This window comes from Babylonia areolata, chromosome 2 (assembly GCF_041734735.1).
Source record: "Babylonia areolata isolate BAREFJ2019XMU chromosome 2, ASM4173473v1, whole genome shotgun sequence".
NCBI lineage: Eukaryota > Metazoa > Mollusca > Gastropoda > Neogastropoda > Buccinidae > Babylonia > Babylonia areolata.
The window spans coordinates 46,421,725-46,434,143 of record NC_134877.1 but is presented as its reverse complement, the minus strand read 5'-3'; the positions used below and the strand labels follow the sequence as shown (position 1 = coordinate 46,434,143).

The 12,419-nt window shown below is 44.7% G+C and overlaps 1 protein-coding gene across 1 annotated transcript in view; it reads left to right on the top strand.

Moving 5' to 3' along the window:
• The window catches only part of LOC143279468 (uncharacterized), a 72,837-nt gene extending 70,158 nt beyond the window's left edge, over positions 1 to 2,679 (top strand). Inside the window, exon 3 of the mRNA XM_076583514.1 lies at positions 1,392 to 2,679. Within this exon, the coding sequence (XP_076439629.1) occupies positions 1,392 to 2,423 (1,032 nt within the window). The 3' untranslated portion in view covers positions 2,424 to 2,679. The remainder of the gene's footprint in view (positions 1 to 1,391) is intronic.
• The last annotated feature ends 9,740 nt before the right edge of the window (positions 2,680 to 12,419 follow it).

The following is a 12,419-nucleotide window of genomic DNA, read 5'->3' as shown; positions in this document are numbered from 1 at the left end:
AAAGCCACGGAGCAATCGATGTATGCATCGCTTCGAAGTTTAAAACCCTCTTGCACTCCTTTCGGCGACAGTCGAACTCTTGAAAGGGTTTCTTTGTGAAATATGTAAATGGATGAGGGTTTAGCTAAGCATCATTCACAAAGTCAAGGATCAACCACTAAACCAGACAGATCATTGTGCTAATTTTGAGCCTGGCCATTCAAAGAAAAGTAGACGATTGCCAAACAAGCAGACGGGCGCAATAGCCGAGTGGTTAAAGCGTTGTACTTTCAATCTGAGGGTCCCGGGTTCGAATCTGAGTAAGGGCGCCTAGTGGATAAAGGGTGGAGATTTTTTCCGATCTCCCAGGTCAACATAATTTTTTTATGTGCAGACCTGCTAGTGTCTGAACCCCCTTCGTGTGTACGTGCACGCATAACATCAAATACGCAAAGATCCTGAAATCCTTGTCAGCGTTCGGTGGGTTATGGAAACAAGAACATACCGACCATGCACACCCCCGAAAACGGAGTATGGCTGCCTACATGGGGTAAATAAACAAAATGGTCACACACGTAAAATGTTACATGTCTGACTGACTGTATGTGTGCGTGCTTGAAATCTGGTTGAATGACGCAGGGAACGAATGATGAGCGTCCATTGACGGCCTTCAGTCAGCTCTACCAAGGTAGGCAACCTGTTGTGAAAATGACCCCGTGTTTGTAAACCACGTAGAGCTTGATCTCCGACCGAGGATAGGCGATATATAAGTATCCATATCAAATCAAAATCAAGAACAACGTGAATCTTGTACACCCGCACCCTTCATTCAAATGCGTCTTTTGGTTTTTGTTTTCAGCAGAAATGGACGATTCGGCAGTGACCCCTTTCTCTAATTTCAGGCTTGTTCCCCCCTAAACACGTAGAACGTGGCTGTGTGTCTATCACGTTAAATATCCAAGTAGATTATACATATAATTTACCCGAGCATTTAAAAGAAAAGAGAGAAAAATTCATTGTTGTAGCATTGTTTTAGATATTGCTGATGACGGTCGATTGTGGACACAGTGGCGTGCATGTGTGCATGCATTTGAGTGTGTGTGTGTGTGTGTGTGTGTGTGTGTGTGTGTGTGTGTGTGTGTGAAAGAGAGAGAGAGAGAGAGAGAGAGAGAGAGAGAGAGAGAGAGAGCATGTGTATGTGCGTGTGTGCGTGCGTGTGTGTGAGTGTGTATGTGTCAGCGCGAGTGAGTGCACGTAGGAACGTGTTCACCTGGAACCATTTTTTAGCAAAGGATTGGAAAAAAAACAACAACATTATTATTGCTTCACAGAACCGCACCACAACCCACCTCTTCCTCATTCTCACCCTCACATATTCTCACATTATCGCACACTTTGTTCCTGCATTGCAGAGCAACAACGGAACCCTCAAGTTACGGGTGAGGTGCAAACGGTGCAAGCGCAAGGTACAGCTCTTCATGCCCTCCGACGTCATCAAGTGCAACAAGAAGAGGTCACAGCGACAAAAGCTGAAGGCCAACCGCCTCAGTTCTGCCTCCTCCTCCTCTTCCCCCTCCTCCTCCCCCATCAGCACCAGACGCAAGCTGAGAGCTCTGCAGGCAGACAAAAAATGCAGCCTGATGTCGCGGGGCGTTTCGGGACTTTTGCCTTTTATGGTCATAGAGAACAAAGGTGGGTATTCCAGCAGATCTGGCAGGTCCAAACGCCACGCCGCGAGAAAAGCCGCCACTCCAGAAGATGGGGAGACCACTTTGGATGGATCGTCTATACCCACTAAAACACTTAGCTCATCTGGAAGAAATTCTGTCGCTTATCCATTTCTTCCCCAAACAGTTGAGAAAATCATGGACATGTCAACGACGGGTTCTCGGAGACTTCAACGCTCAACAAATCTAACCTCCGTTCCGTCACCTTCCCTCACCGCAGCTGCCGCCGTGAAGACACTGGGTACGTCGGCCAGTATGAACCCTACCCCGTTTCTCCTCAGAGTTGTCGAGAAACTACTGAAAGGAGAGGTACCCGCGGGCTCTGTACGACCCAAACGCTCAGCCGGAGCATCCTCTTCCTCCACCAGCCCTCTTCCTGGACCTACCCGGATCTGCAACCCTTCCCCCCGCCACAGCGACTGCTGCGTGGTGGCCGTGCCAGTGGACCCTGCCGAGTACGGCATGGGCGATTCCATCGTGGCGCCCACCACGCTCACGGCCACCTCCTGCGAAGGTGCCTGCCCCGCGTCCCGACGACGGCGACGGATGAGGGGCAGCGGACGGCGCGGTGGGCGAAGGAAGAAAGGTCGGCAGTGGAGCTGTCAGCCTGTTGAGCAGCAGCCGTTGGAGATCTGGTACTTTGACCACAACCATGAGCTGGCCTACGCCAGTCTGCCGGGACTCGTCATCAGCCAGTGCGCCTGTCGTCGGCAGTAACCCCCGCGGGAGATTCGAGACTGCAGGCGAAAATCCATTCCTTTCTTTGAAAAGCCTGGATCTACACAAATTGACCAGCTTGGTGGCCGTGTCAACATCTCAAGATTGATGGAAGAACTCTCTATTTTGACAAGGGAAACTTGTGATGGTGACTGAAGAACGCACTTCCACGTCTGGAGGAGGTATTTCGCGTGGATGACGTGCACACCTCCGCTTTCGTCATAGATAACATAGAAAGGAGACTAGGCCCACGAGAAACATGAACTCAGTTTTACTGTTGGAAAAGTACGCATTCTGATTTCAGTCAGAAGAATGAACCAACCAACCCTGGTTGGAACAGCGTCGTAATACCTAGAAAATTGTTATCGATGACTGAAGCATTGTTGCCCAAAGAATTCAACAGATTGAACAATTTTAGTGGATACAATAACCATTCGAACTCGACTGATATCGGTAGCTAACTGACATCAGCTGCAGAAAGACAAACAGCTCCAGCTGATATTGAAGACCGACTATGATGGCTCCAGAGGATATCAGTGACACAGAAATCTGATAAGAAAAGAAGCATCAAGTACAATTGTCGAGGTTCAAGACAGAATTTTAACGAGGGCACAGAAAGACGTCTCTTGGTGTTTTCGGGCCCCAGACAGAACGCGAAACCCCGTCAGTCCTTTAACACGTGAGCGTGATCTGTAACCTTATTGCTGTTGTTTGCACGCGACGCGTGTTGTCGTCACGGCGTTCGTAACCGCCGTGCTTGTTGTCATAGAAAGTGACGTCATATTCATGGTCGTGAAAATGTTGACATGGCGACGGTGTGTATGTGAAAATGTGATAAAGTGTTGGTATCTCAGGCAATGTTACGATATCTGAGCGGTGCTTATAAAGAAGAGTCTCCTAATGTTCGTTGATCCCAAATTTAAGATGCTGGATTATTTGAATGTTTGCTGTCTATTTATACATGCTGATTTTCTGGTGTCCTGGATGGTTTCTTGAATATTTGAGGTGGAAATATACAGTTAACGACGATTTGTTTTACCTCTGAAGAACAGACGAAGTGATTTCCCCGCACGTGAAATGTTTACAAATGAGCAAAACTAACGCAGGCGAGTCTTCAGGCTCCTTCATGCACATATACAGGGTATCTGAATGGTTTCCATTTATTTATTTATTTATTTGCTACATCATCAATCATATGCTGTAGTGACATACAAAAGTAGCCATTGTTTTTTGGTTTTTTTTAATGTGTGTGTTTGTGTGTGTGTGTGTGTGTGTGTGTGTGTGAGAGAGAAGAGAGAGAGAGAGAATGTTTGCTGGACTCTGTTGAAAAAACCCCCAGACGAAATGAAATAATTCCTTTGAGACACTGTTCGGGGAAATCATAACACTCCAAAGACAGCATCAATCGTCATGGCAAGTGTTTGATGTCACTCGTGACCATTCGTCGTGCCACTGTTTGACGTCATTGGTAAAAAAAAAAAATCCTTCATGCTACTGTTCGACGTTTCCCGTAACAATTCTACAACCCACTGTTTGGCATCACACTTAATAATTCGTTCTGACATTGTGACGTTGCTCGCAACATTCATTCTTCTCGGGGCGTCGATTTCGCCCAATTGTGTAGTCTTCTTTGCATGAATTAATCTGAATCATCTCTTGCCGGACGCTCTTGCTTTCCCTGGCGCAAAACGTGTACCAGGCTGCGTCATGATCATACACCATTCATGATGCGTGATGGTTTGATCTCAGAACTCAGCCAGAGAGTGGAGAGTTATTATGTATCCTTTGACCAAAGCCACCACAAGTGTGATCATGCAGTCGCATGAAGAAGCTGAGTACCCAACAACAACAACAACAACAACAACATCAACAAGAGTAACAGTACATACGATGTCACTGACGATGATCCATTCACGTGGGACTTTATACTGACGCCATCTTTTTGTGTGATCTTCGTGAGAGACACAAAGGCCAAGGTCCACGGAATGAAATCGTTCTTGATAGATATTAAAAAGACTCTCTGATGTTGTTGCTTTTCTCTTTTTGAATTTTCTTTCTTTTGTTGTTGTTGTTTGCTGTTTGTTTTTGTTTCCTGGGTTGAGAGCATAAGTTATTATTGTTATTGTTATTATCATAATCATGATCATCATCATTATTATTAGTAGTAGTATTAGTATTATCATCGTCATCATCATCATCATCATTATCATTTATTATTATCATTATTATCATCATTATTCTTATATTGACTTAAAAAATCGATACTGTTTGGTTTCACGATGTCACTTTATCATTATCATCATTATCATCACTGTTTTTATCATTATTATTATTATTATTATTATTATTATTATCATCATCATCATCATATTGATTGTTATGTTGTACTGTGGATACCATTTAATTTCATGATAGACTATGTGAAGTTGTGTGATAGCAATGTGACTGTCAGTGACCCAATATACACAGTTCACAAAAAGTTAAGGACCACTGGAGAACTTGCACAGTTTTCTTCTTGGGGGGCATTGTGGAAACACTGATGCCGAATTTCCGGCAAACCGCGGTTTGTGCAGCCAATGTATTGAGCACCACTCAGAACCAGAGGTGTTTTCTTATCATTTTTTGTCACAAGGAAAACCCACAGCTATCGCTTTATGTAAAACCATTGAGTAACTGTCAATATTTGATCGAAACATCGATTTTTCAAACGCGTTTTTTCTTCTTCTCAAGCTGTTCATAGTGCGCGTGTGCTTGATACAGACGTTAATCTGTCCAGTGAGAGGTCTCTGGCAGATCATATGCAACATACATAATTCAAAGCCATCCCGATTTCTTAACACTTTATTGAAAACATGCCTGCTTTTATCAATGGTCCTTAACGGTTTGTGAAGTCTGTGTTGTATGGCGATAGTACTGTGAAAATAATACCTCATGCTTCAAGCCGCACTGCCATCAGTATAACCTGGCATTCAGCACATTCCTGTCCTGTTGAATCACTTGATCATGTTCCTCAGGATTCTGGCAGAGTTCTGGAAAGTCCCAGAACACATTGCGTTCTCGTCATAACTCCAGGATCCAAAGAGTGCCGGCCTACCTCTTCGTTGCTCAAGTTTGCAACGCTGACTACACTTATAGGACTTGACCCACAACAACATGAAACAACAGCAACAATGATTTGTGTTGCTTGTTTTGTGCAACCCCCCCAAAAAACAACAACAACAAACAAAAACAAAACAAAAACAAAAAAACAAAACAAAAACAAACAAACAAAAAAACAAAACACAAATGTATAAAGAAAATTGTATTGCTCCAAAGACACACCTGTCTTCGTGCACGCACGTGCGACCCCCCGCCCCAACCCCCCTCCCCCCCACCCGCCCCCTTCCCTCCACACAACACACACAGAGGCGCACGCCAATGCAAATAATGGAGAGAGAGAGAGAGAGAGAGAGAGAGAGAGAGAGAGAGAGTCAGCCTCCCTGAAACCCCACAAGGACCAAATCCAAATGCCATTGATGATACAAATTATTGTCTCAAATACTACTACTTCTGCTACTTATCACTCTTGAAGCCATTCAGTCAATTAATTATGTTGCTTTGGTATTTTTGTTTTATTCAATAATGTTTTCTACATTCTTGGTGTTCCCACTGTTCCTGTTACCGCCACTTGAAATGCTGTTGCTACTTTACAACAACAACTACAACTACTACTATTTCTTGTAGTTGATTACCTAATGTTACCGCCACGGTTCTACAACAACAACAACTACTACTACAATTACTTCTTCTACTCCTTCTTCGTCTTCTTCAGGCAGTTGATTATACAATGTCACCGCCACGATGCTCTGATAACTACCACCTCCACCACCGCCACCATAGCCAATGCCACGACCGCCTCTTCAGCAATACAATGCTTACTTACTTACTTAGTTACTGCCCTTTCTGCCCTCTGCCATACATGTAGGACAGCATCGAAGAACCGCCACTCTTTGTCTGTTTCGGGCCAAGTCTCCGAATGGTCCCCCAGGTGCTCTTCGGGGTCTTCAGTTCTCCTCCTCCTCCCTCGACTGTTGTGCACGTACAGGTGTTCTTTGGCATTCCCCTCTTGCGTCTGTCTACCTTGTGGTGTCCAGTGAAGGACCGTCTAGGTGATGTCACCTTGCTTTTTGTTGCACGACGTGACCCAATCCATTTCCACTGCCTTCTGTAGGTCCCCCTATGGGTCCCTACTGATTTATGCCCCATGCGGCACAGGTTCGCAGACACCGGAGCATTTGCTTCAGTTCTGCCCCAGCTTTTGGTGCACTGAGGAGGACAACCTGGCCCTGTATGGTGGAACTCCACGAGAAGCTCTGGGGACCACCTGCTGCATGGCCGTCAGAGGACGGCGAACTTCGCGCTGCAGACCGGATGGACTATCTGACAACATGACCTGGGGAACGCGGAAGAAGAAGAAGAAGCAGAAGAAGAAGAAGCAGAAGAAGAAGTAGAAGAAGAAGTAGAAGCAAGCAGAAGAAAAAGAAGATTGCACTTGGCGAGTAGTTGTTGGTTGCAATGCAATACAATGCAATTGTCAGAATTCGCTCTGTACAATGCTTTCAGCTGGCACGTCTGTTTCTTCCACAGACTGTCACACCAGCTACACTGCTGTAGCTGCAAACAACTACATCTTGTACAACTAGTCCCTGTTGCAGGCGTACAAGCACACCCCCGCAACTCCCTCCATTCCAATAATAGGAGCCACTGCCATACTACCTGGTCGTTCTGTTTGTGTAGGCGCGCCTACTGAAGCTGGTGCTGCTGCTGCAACTGCTGCTACTTATGCTGTTATCACTATCAAAACTGTGGCTACTACAAATACTGCAAGAACTGCGGCTGCTGCTAATACTACTGTCACTGCTAAAACCGGCTGTTGCTACGTATTGCTAAAACTGCTGCTGCTAACGTTACAGCTGACATGGAATACACGAACATCCCCTACTACAACACTTATTGCTCTTACTACTAGCATTCTTATTACTGCTTCTTTGACTCTTGCTAGTTCCTACTACTAATACGACTTTTGCCATAGCATACCCGCACTACTCAAAAGACACTGCTGCTGCTGCTGCTGCTGCTGCTGCAACAACTATTATTACAACAGTAATGCTGTGACGTTTTATTTGTCAAATTTCCTCACCAGCTCATGCTTGTTCAGTATTTGAAATTAATTTATTTGAAATCCACCACATTGACATGTAAACACACACACACACGCATGCACGCACATACACGCACATACACACACACACACACACACACACACAGCATTCACGCACGCACATTCGCTGATCTGTGTAACACTTCCCCATTCGGACAGTCAGTGAGCGCGCTGGTATGTACGCACGTTGTACGTGTGCATACACGTGTATGCCATAAAAACAAACTAACAAACAACACAACAACAACAACAACAACAACAGAACTCGAAAAACAATGTTAACTTTTTCTTTGTTTAATGTGACTGTTTTGGGTCCATAGACCAAGTTGGTTTTAATGAGAAATAAAGACAATTTGGATCTGTGTTTCATTGTTCTTTGAGTGTTTTTCACACCCCCACCTGTGTCTCCCCTCCCTCTATCCCCCCCTCTCTCGCATACGCACGCACATACATACACACACACACACACACACACACACACACACACACAGACACACACATACACATGCAAGATCAGTCAAAGTCTCACAATCAAGTCATTTAAAACGAATCGAAAAATATTCCTTGTCAAACAGTGTCTACATATTTAACGCACTCCATTCTATATTTGTGTTTTGTGGATACACTCTATTTCTTCCATGCGTATTTGTCAGTGCGTGTGTGCGTGCATGTGCATGTGTATATGAGTGTATACGTGTGTGCGTGCATGTATGTATGTGTGTGAGAGAGAGAGAGAGAGAGAGTACGTGCGTGCGTGCGTGAGTGAGTGTGTATGCGCGTGAATGTATGTGTGTTTGCGTGGTGCGTGCGTCAGTGTGTTTGCGCGCATGCGCGCGCGCGTGTGTGTGTGTCTGGTGTTCATCGGTGAGTCAGCGCTGTGGACTGAACCTGTTCACAACACTTGATTTATGAACAAGCCGGCCCCAGACATGTCGACAAAATAATAACAACAGGAACAAGAGTCAATAGTACACTCCTCCTCATCACACTCTTCACAATAAACACACACACACACACATTTTCTCTCCTTCTTTCCCTCTCTCTCTCTCTCTCTCTCTCTCACTCACACACACACACGCACGCTCACACACACAGAGTCAGAGACAGAAAGACAGAGAGAGGGAAAGAGACTGGGAGACAGAAATACAGAGAGAGAGAGAGAGAGAGAGAGAGTGTGTGTGTGTGTGTGTGTGCGTGTGTGTGAGAAAGAGAGAGAGAGAGAGAGAGAGAGGGTGATCTCTCTCTCTCTCTCTCTCTATATATATATATATGTCTCTATCTATACATGCAGACAGACAGGCAGGCAGACAGAAAGAAAGAGAGAGGGAAATAGAGTGAGAGAAAGAGAAACAGAGAGAGATGTTGAGAGAGACGGTGACAAAGAACACACACACACACACACACACACACACACACACACACACACACACACACACACACACACACACACAGAGAAAGAGAGAGAGAGAGAGAGAGAGTGAGGGAGAGAAGGAGAGAATGTATGTGTGTGTGTGTGTGTGTGTGTGTGTGTGTGTGTGACACTGGACACTGGAATTATTTATTGTAATTGCCAAGAAAGGTCTTTTGACAAGGGGGCAACAACATAAATTCACATATTTTTGCTTCAAAATAAGAAAAACTCTCTTCGTTCTCACAACGATTCAGTCAATTTAAACCAAGAAAATATGCAATCATTGCAAACACTTAAGTTACATCCTTACAAAAAACTGAAGGAAATGGAACTATAGAAAAACAAAAATATAATAATAACAAAATGACAAAATGAATGGGGACTGACTCGACCATCCACTCAAGAATATATCAAAACTAATTCAGACTGACTCAACAATACACTCATGTATGTGATGCTATATTTTCTGTTTTGTCTAAATAAGATAGCAACTTCTGCACTGATCATAATTAAGTGCCTTCTAAGTTGTGAATACCATTTTGACTTATGCACCTTTGTCTTATTGTTTGTGCGTCTGCAATGAATTTAGCAATCGATCTAATTATGATTTCATTATCAGATGATAAAACAGTAACAACATCATGATTTTTAGCCACGTCTGTTTTAAAGAATATACATCTTTCTCGCACAGTATTATACACTTCACACTGAAAAAGAAAATGTTTTTCGTCATCCACCTGGTATCCACAGACAGGACATGGTGATTGTGTGGAGAGAGTGAGTGAGTGAGAGAGAGAGAGAGAGAGAGAGAGAGAGAGAGAGAGAGAGAGAGAGAGAGAGAGAGAGAAATTTGGAGGGCGGGGAGGGGAGAGAGAGATTGCACGCGCCCTTACACACACACACACACACACACACACACACACACACACACACACACACACACACACACACACACGATGACAGGGAAGAAAAGGAAGCTATCAAAACATACCAAGAAAGAAAGGAAGTTGTAATGAACTGGTTGGTGAACTTCCTTCACTCAAATTAAGGTACTATATATGACGATTTCGACGTACCAGGCGGAGGAGGAACCCTTTCCCAACGGGTGTGAAGGCGGAAGAGGATGACCTTGGCTGGAAGTCCTCCTAGGAGACGGAACTCCGAAAAAAAACAACCCACCTGCACCTGCCAAGGCCGTTCTACACGCGGCAATATCTGCACCTGTGAGACTGTGAGCGTCGGTAGGCGAGAGAGTGGGGAAGGGACTGCACAACTCCTCTTCACTAAATAAAAGTCACCTGTGCTGGTCAGGCAACCAGGCCTCCCACCAGGGCCGAGACCCGGAAGGCCCTGAAACTGACAATGTCAGGAAAAGCACCAGGAGCGGATGGAATCCAGGCCGACATCTACAAGTATGGAGGCGAGATGCTGACAGACGATTTAAGAGACAACGATGTTATCATACATTGAAAAGTATTTAAGAATTTGAAAAAAGAGAGAAAGGTAACGAAGCAGTAAGGAATGTACCTCGCAACGAAGATTATCAGATTACCAAGGTTAAACGTACTGACGAGTACTTCAATAAAAGAGCAAAGAAAAAAAGAAGAAAAAAGAAGAAAAGCTGCTTGTTTCTTAAAGCAGTCACATTTTCAGAGAAAATTTAACAGCTGTCTTCTTTATTTGTGTCAGATGCGTCTGCATGATTTTAATTATGAAATGATATATGATATATGAGTTAGGAGTGAATAGTTCACACACACACACACACACACACTTGCAACACAACACAGGATGGGAAACTGACACAGAGCCAACGGATGCATTCACAATCCAACCTACCAGGGAAAAATCTCTGTCTACATCTACAATATTTGTTTTGATATTGTGCCAGTCTGATGCAACGCAACACTCGTATGTGTTCTTATCCAAAATGTTGTGACTTTCTTTTTCCACCAGAAAAGTGCCGCTTCTCCCGAAATGTCTGACAGAAGGGAGACTATTCTAAACTTGTCGACTGCCATCAGGCTTCACTTGCCTCCAATTGTTTCCCATGAAAGTCTTCAGCATAAACGGCTTGACTGAGCAACTGGGAGTTCTTTTCTGCTACACTGGCCTACTTTCTGGAACAAGCAAAGAGGAAAATACAAATACATATGCATAGGTATAAACAATCATAAACGCACGTAACCATGTTATCATTCATTAAGTCCAACTCTCTATCTTTTTCTCACAGACATACACAAAGTCACACAAACACAGACACAGAGACACAGACTAATACACACAAATATACAGACACAGACAATCAGACAGAAAGACAGACAGACAGACACAGACACAGACACAGACACACACACACACACACACACACACTCACACACACACACATACATACATACATACACACACACTCACTCACACACACCAATAAACAACTGGCAAAGAACAAACAATTCAGCGAGAATTCACATCAAATCATGACGTCTGTCTGTGCGTGCGTACGTGCGTGCTTGTGTGTGTGCCACGGTGTGTGTGTGTGTGTGTGTGTGTGTGTGTGTGTGTGTGTGTGTGTGTGTGTGTGTGTGTGTGTGTGTGTGTGTGTGTGTGTGTGCGTGCGTGCGTGCGTGTGTGTGTTAGTGTGTGTGTGTGTTAGTGTGTGTGTTGTGTGTGTGTGTGTGTGTGTGTGTGTGTGTGTGTGTGTGTGGATGGGTCTATGTGGTCTATACTGCTGGTCAGAGGGCACAATCCTCTCGTTTTAACCTTCAACTGAAGTCAAGTTATCCGTTCACTGAAGTCAGGTATCCAATCACTGAGGTCAAGTACCCGTTCACTGAGGTCAGGTACCCAATCACTGAGGTCAGGTACCTTAATCACTGAAGTCAGGTACCCTATCATTGAGGTCAGGTACCCAGTCACTGAAGTCAGGTACCCAATCAGTGAAGTGAAGTACCCAATCACTGAGGTCAGGTACCCGTTCACTGAAGTCAAGTACCCAATCACTGAGGTCAGGTACCAAATCACTGAGGTCAAGTACCCAATCACTGTGGTCAGGAACCCAATCAGTGAAGTCAGGTACCCAGTCACTGAGGTCAGGTACCCATTCACTGAAGTGAAGTACCCATTCACTGAGGTCAGGTACCCAATCACTGAAGTCAGGTACCCAATCACTGAGGTCAGATACCCAATCACTGATGTCAAGTACCCAATCAGTGAAGTCAAGCACCCGTTCACTGAAGTCAAGTACCCAATCACTGGGGTCTGGTACCCAGTCACTGGGGTCAGGTACCCAATTACTGGGGTCAGGTACCCAATCACTGAGGTCAGGTACCCAATCACTGAAGTGAGGTACGCAATCACTGAAGTCAGGTACGCAATCACTGAGGTC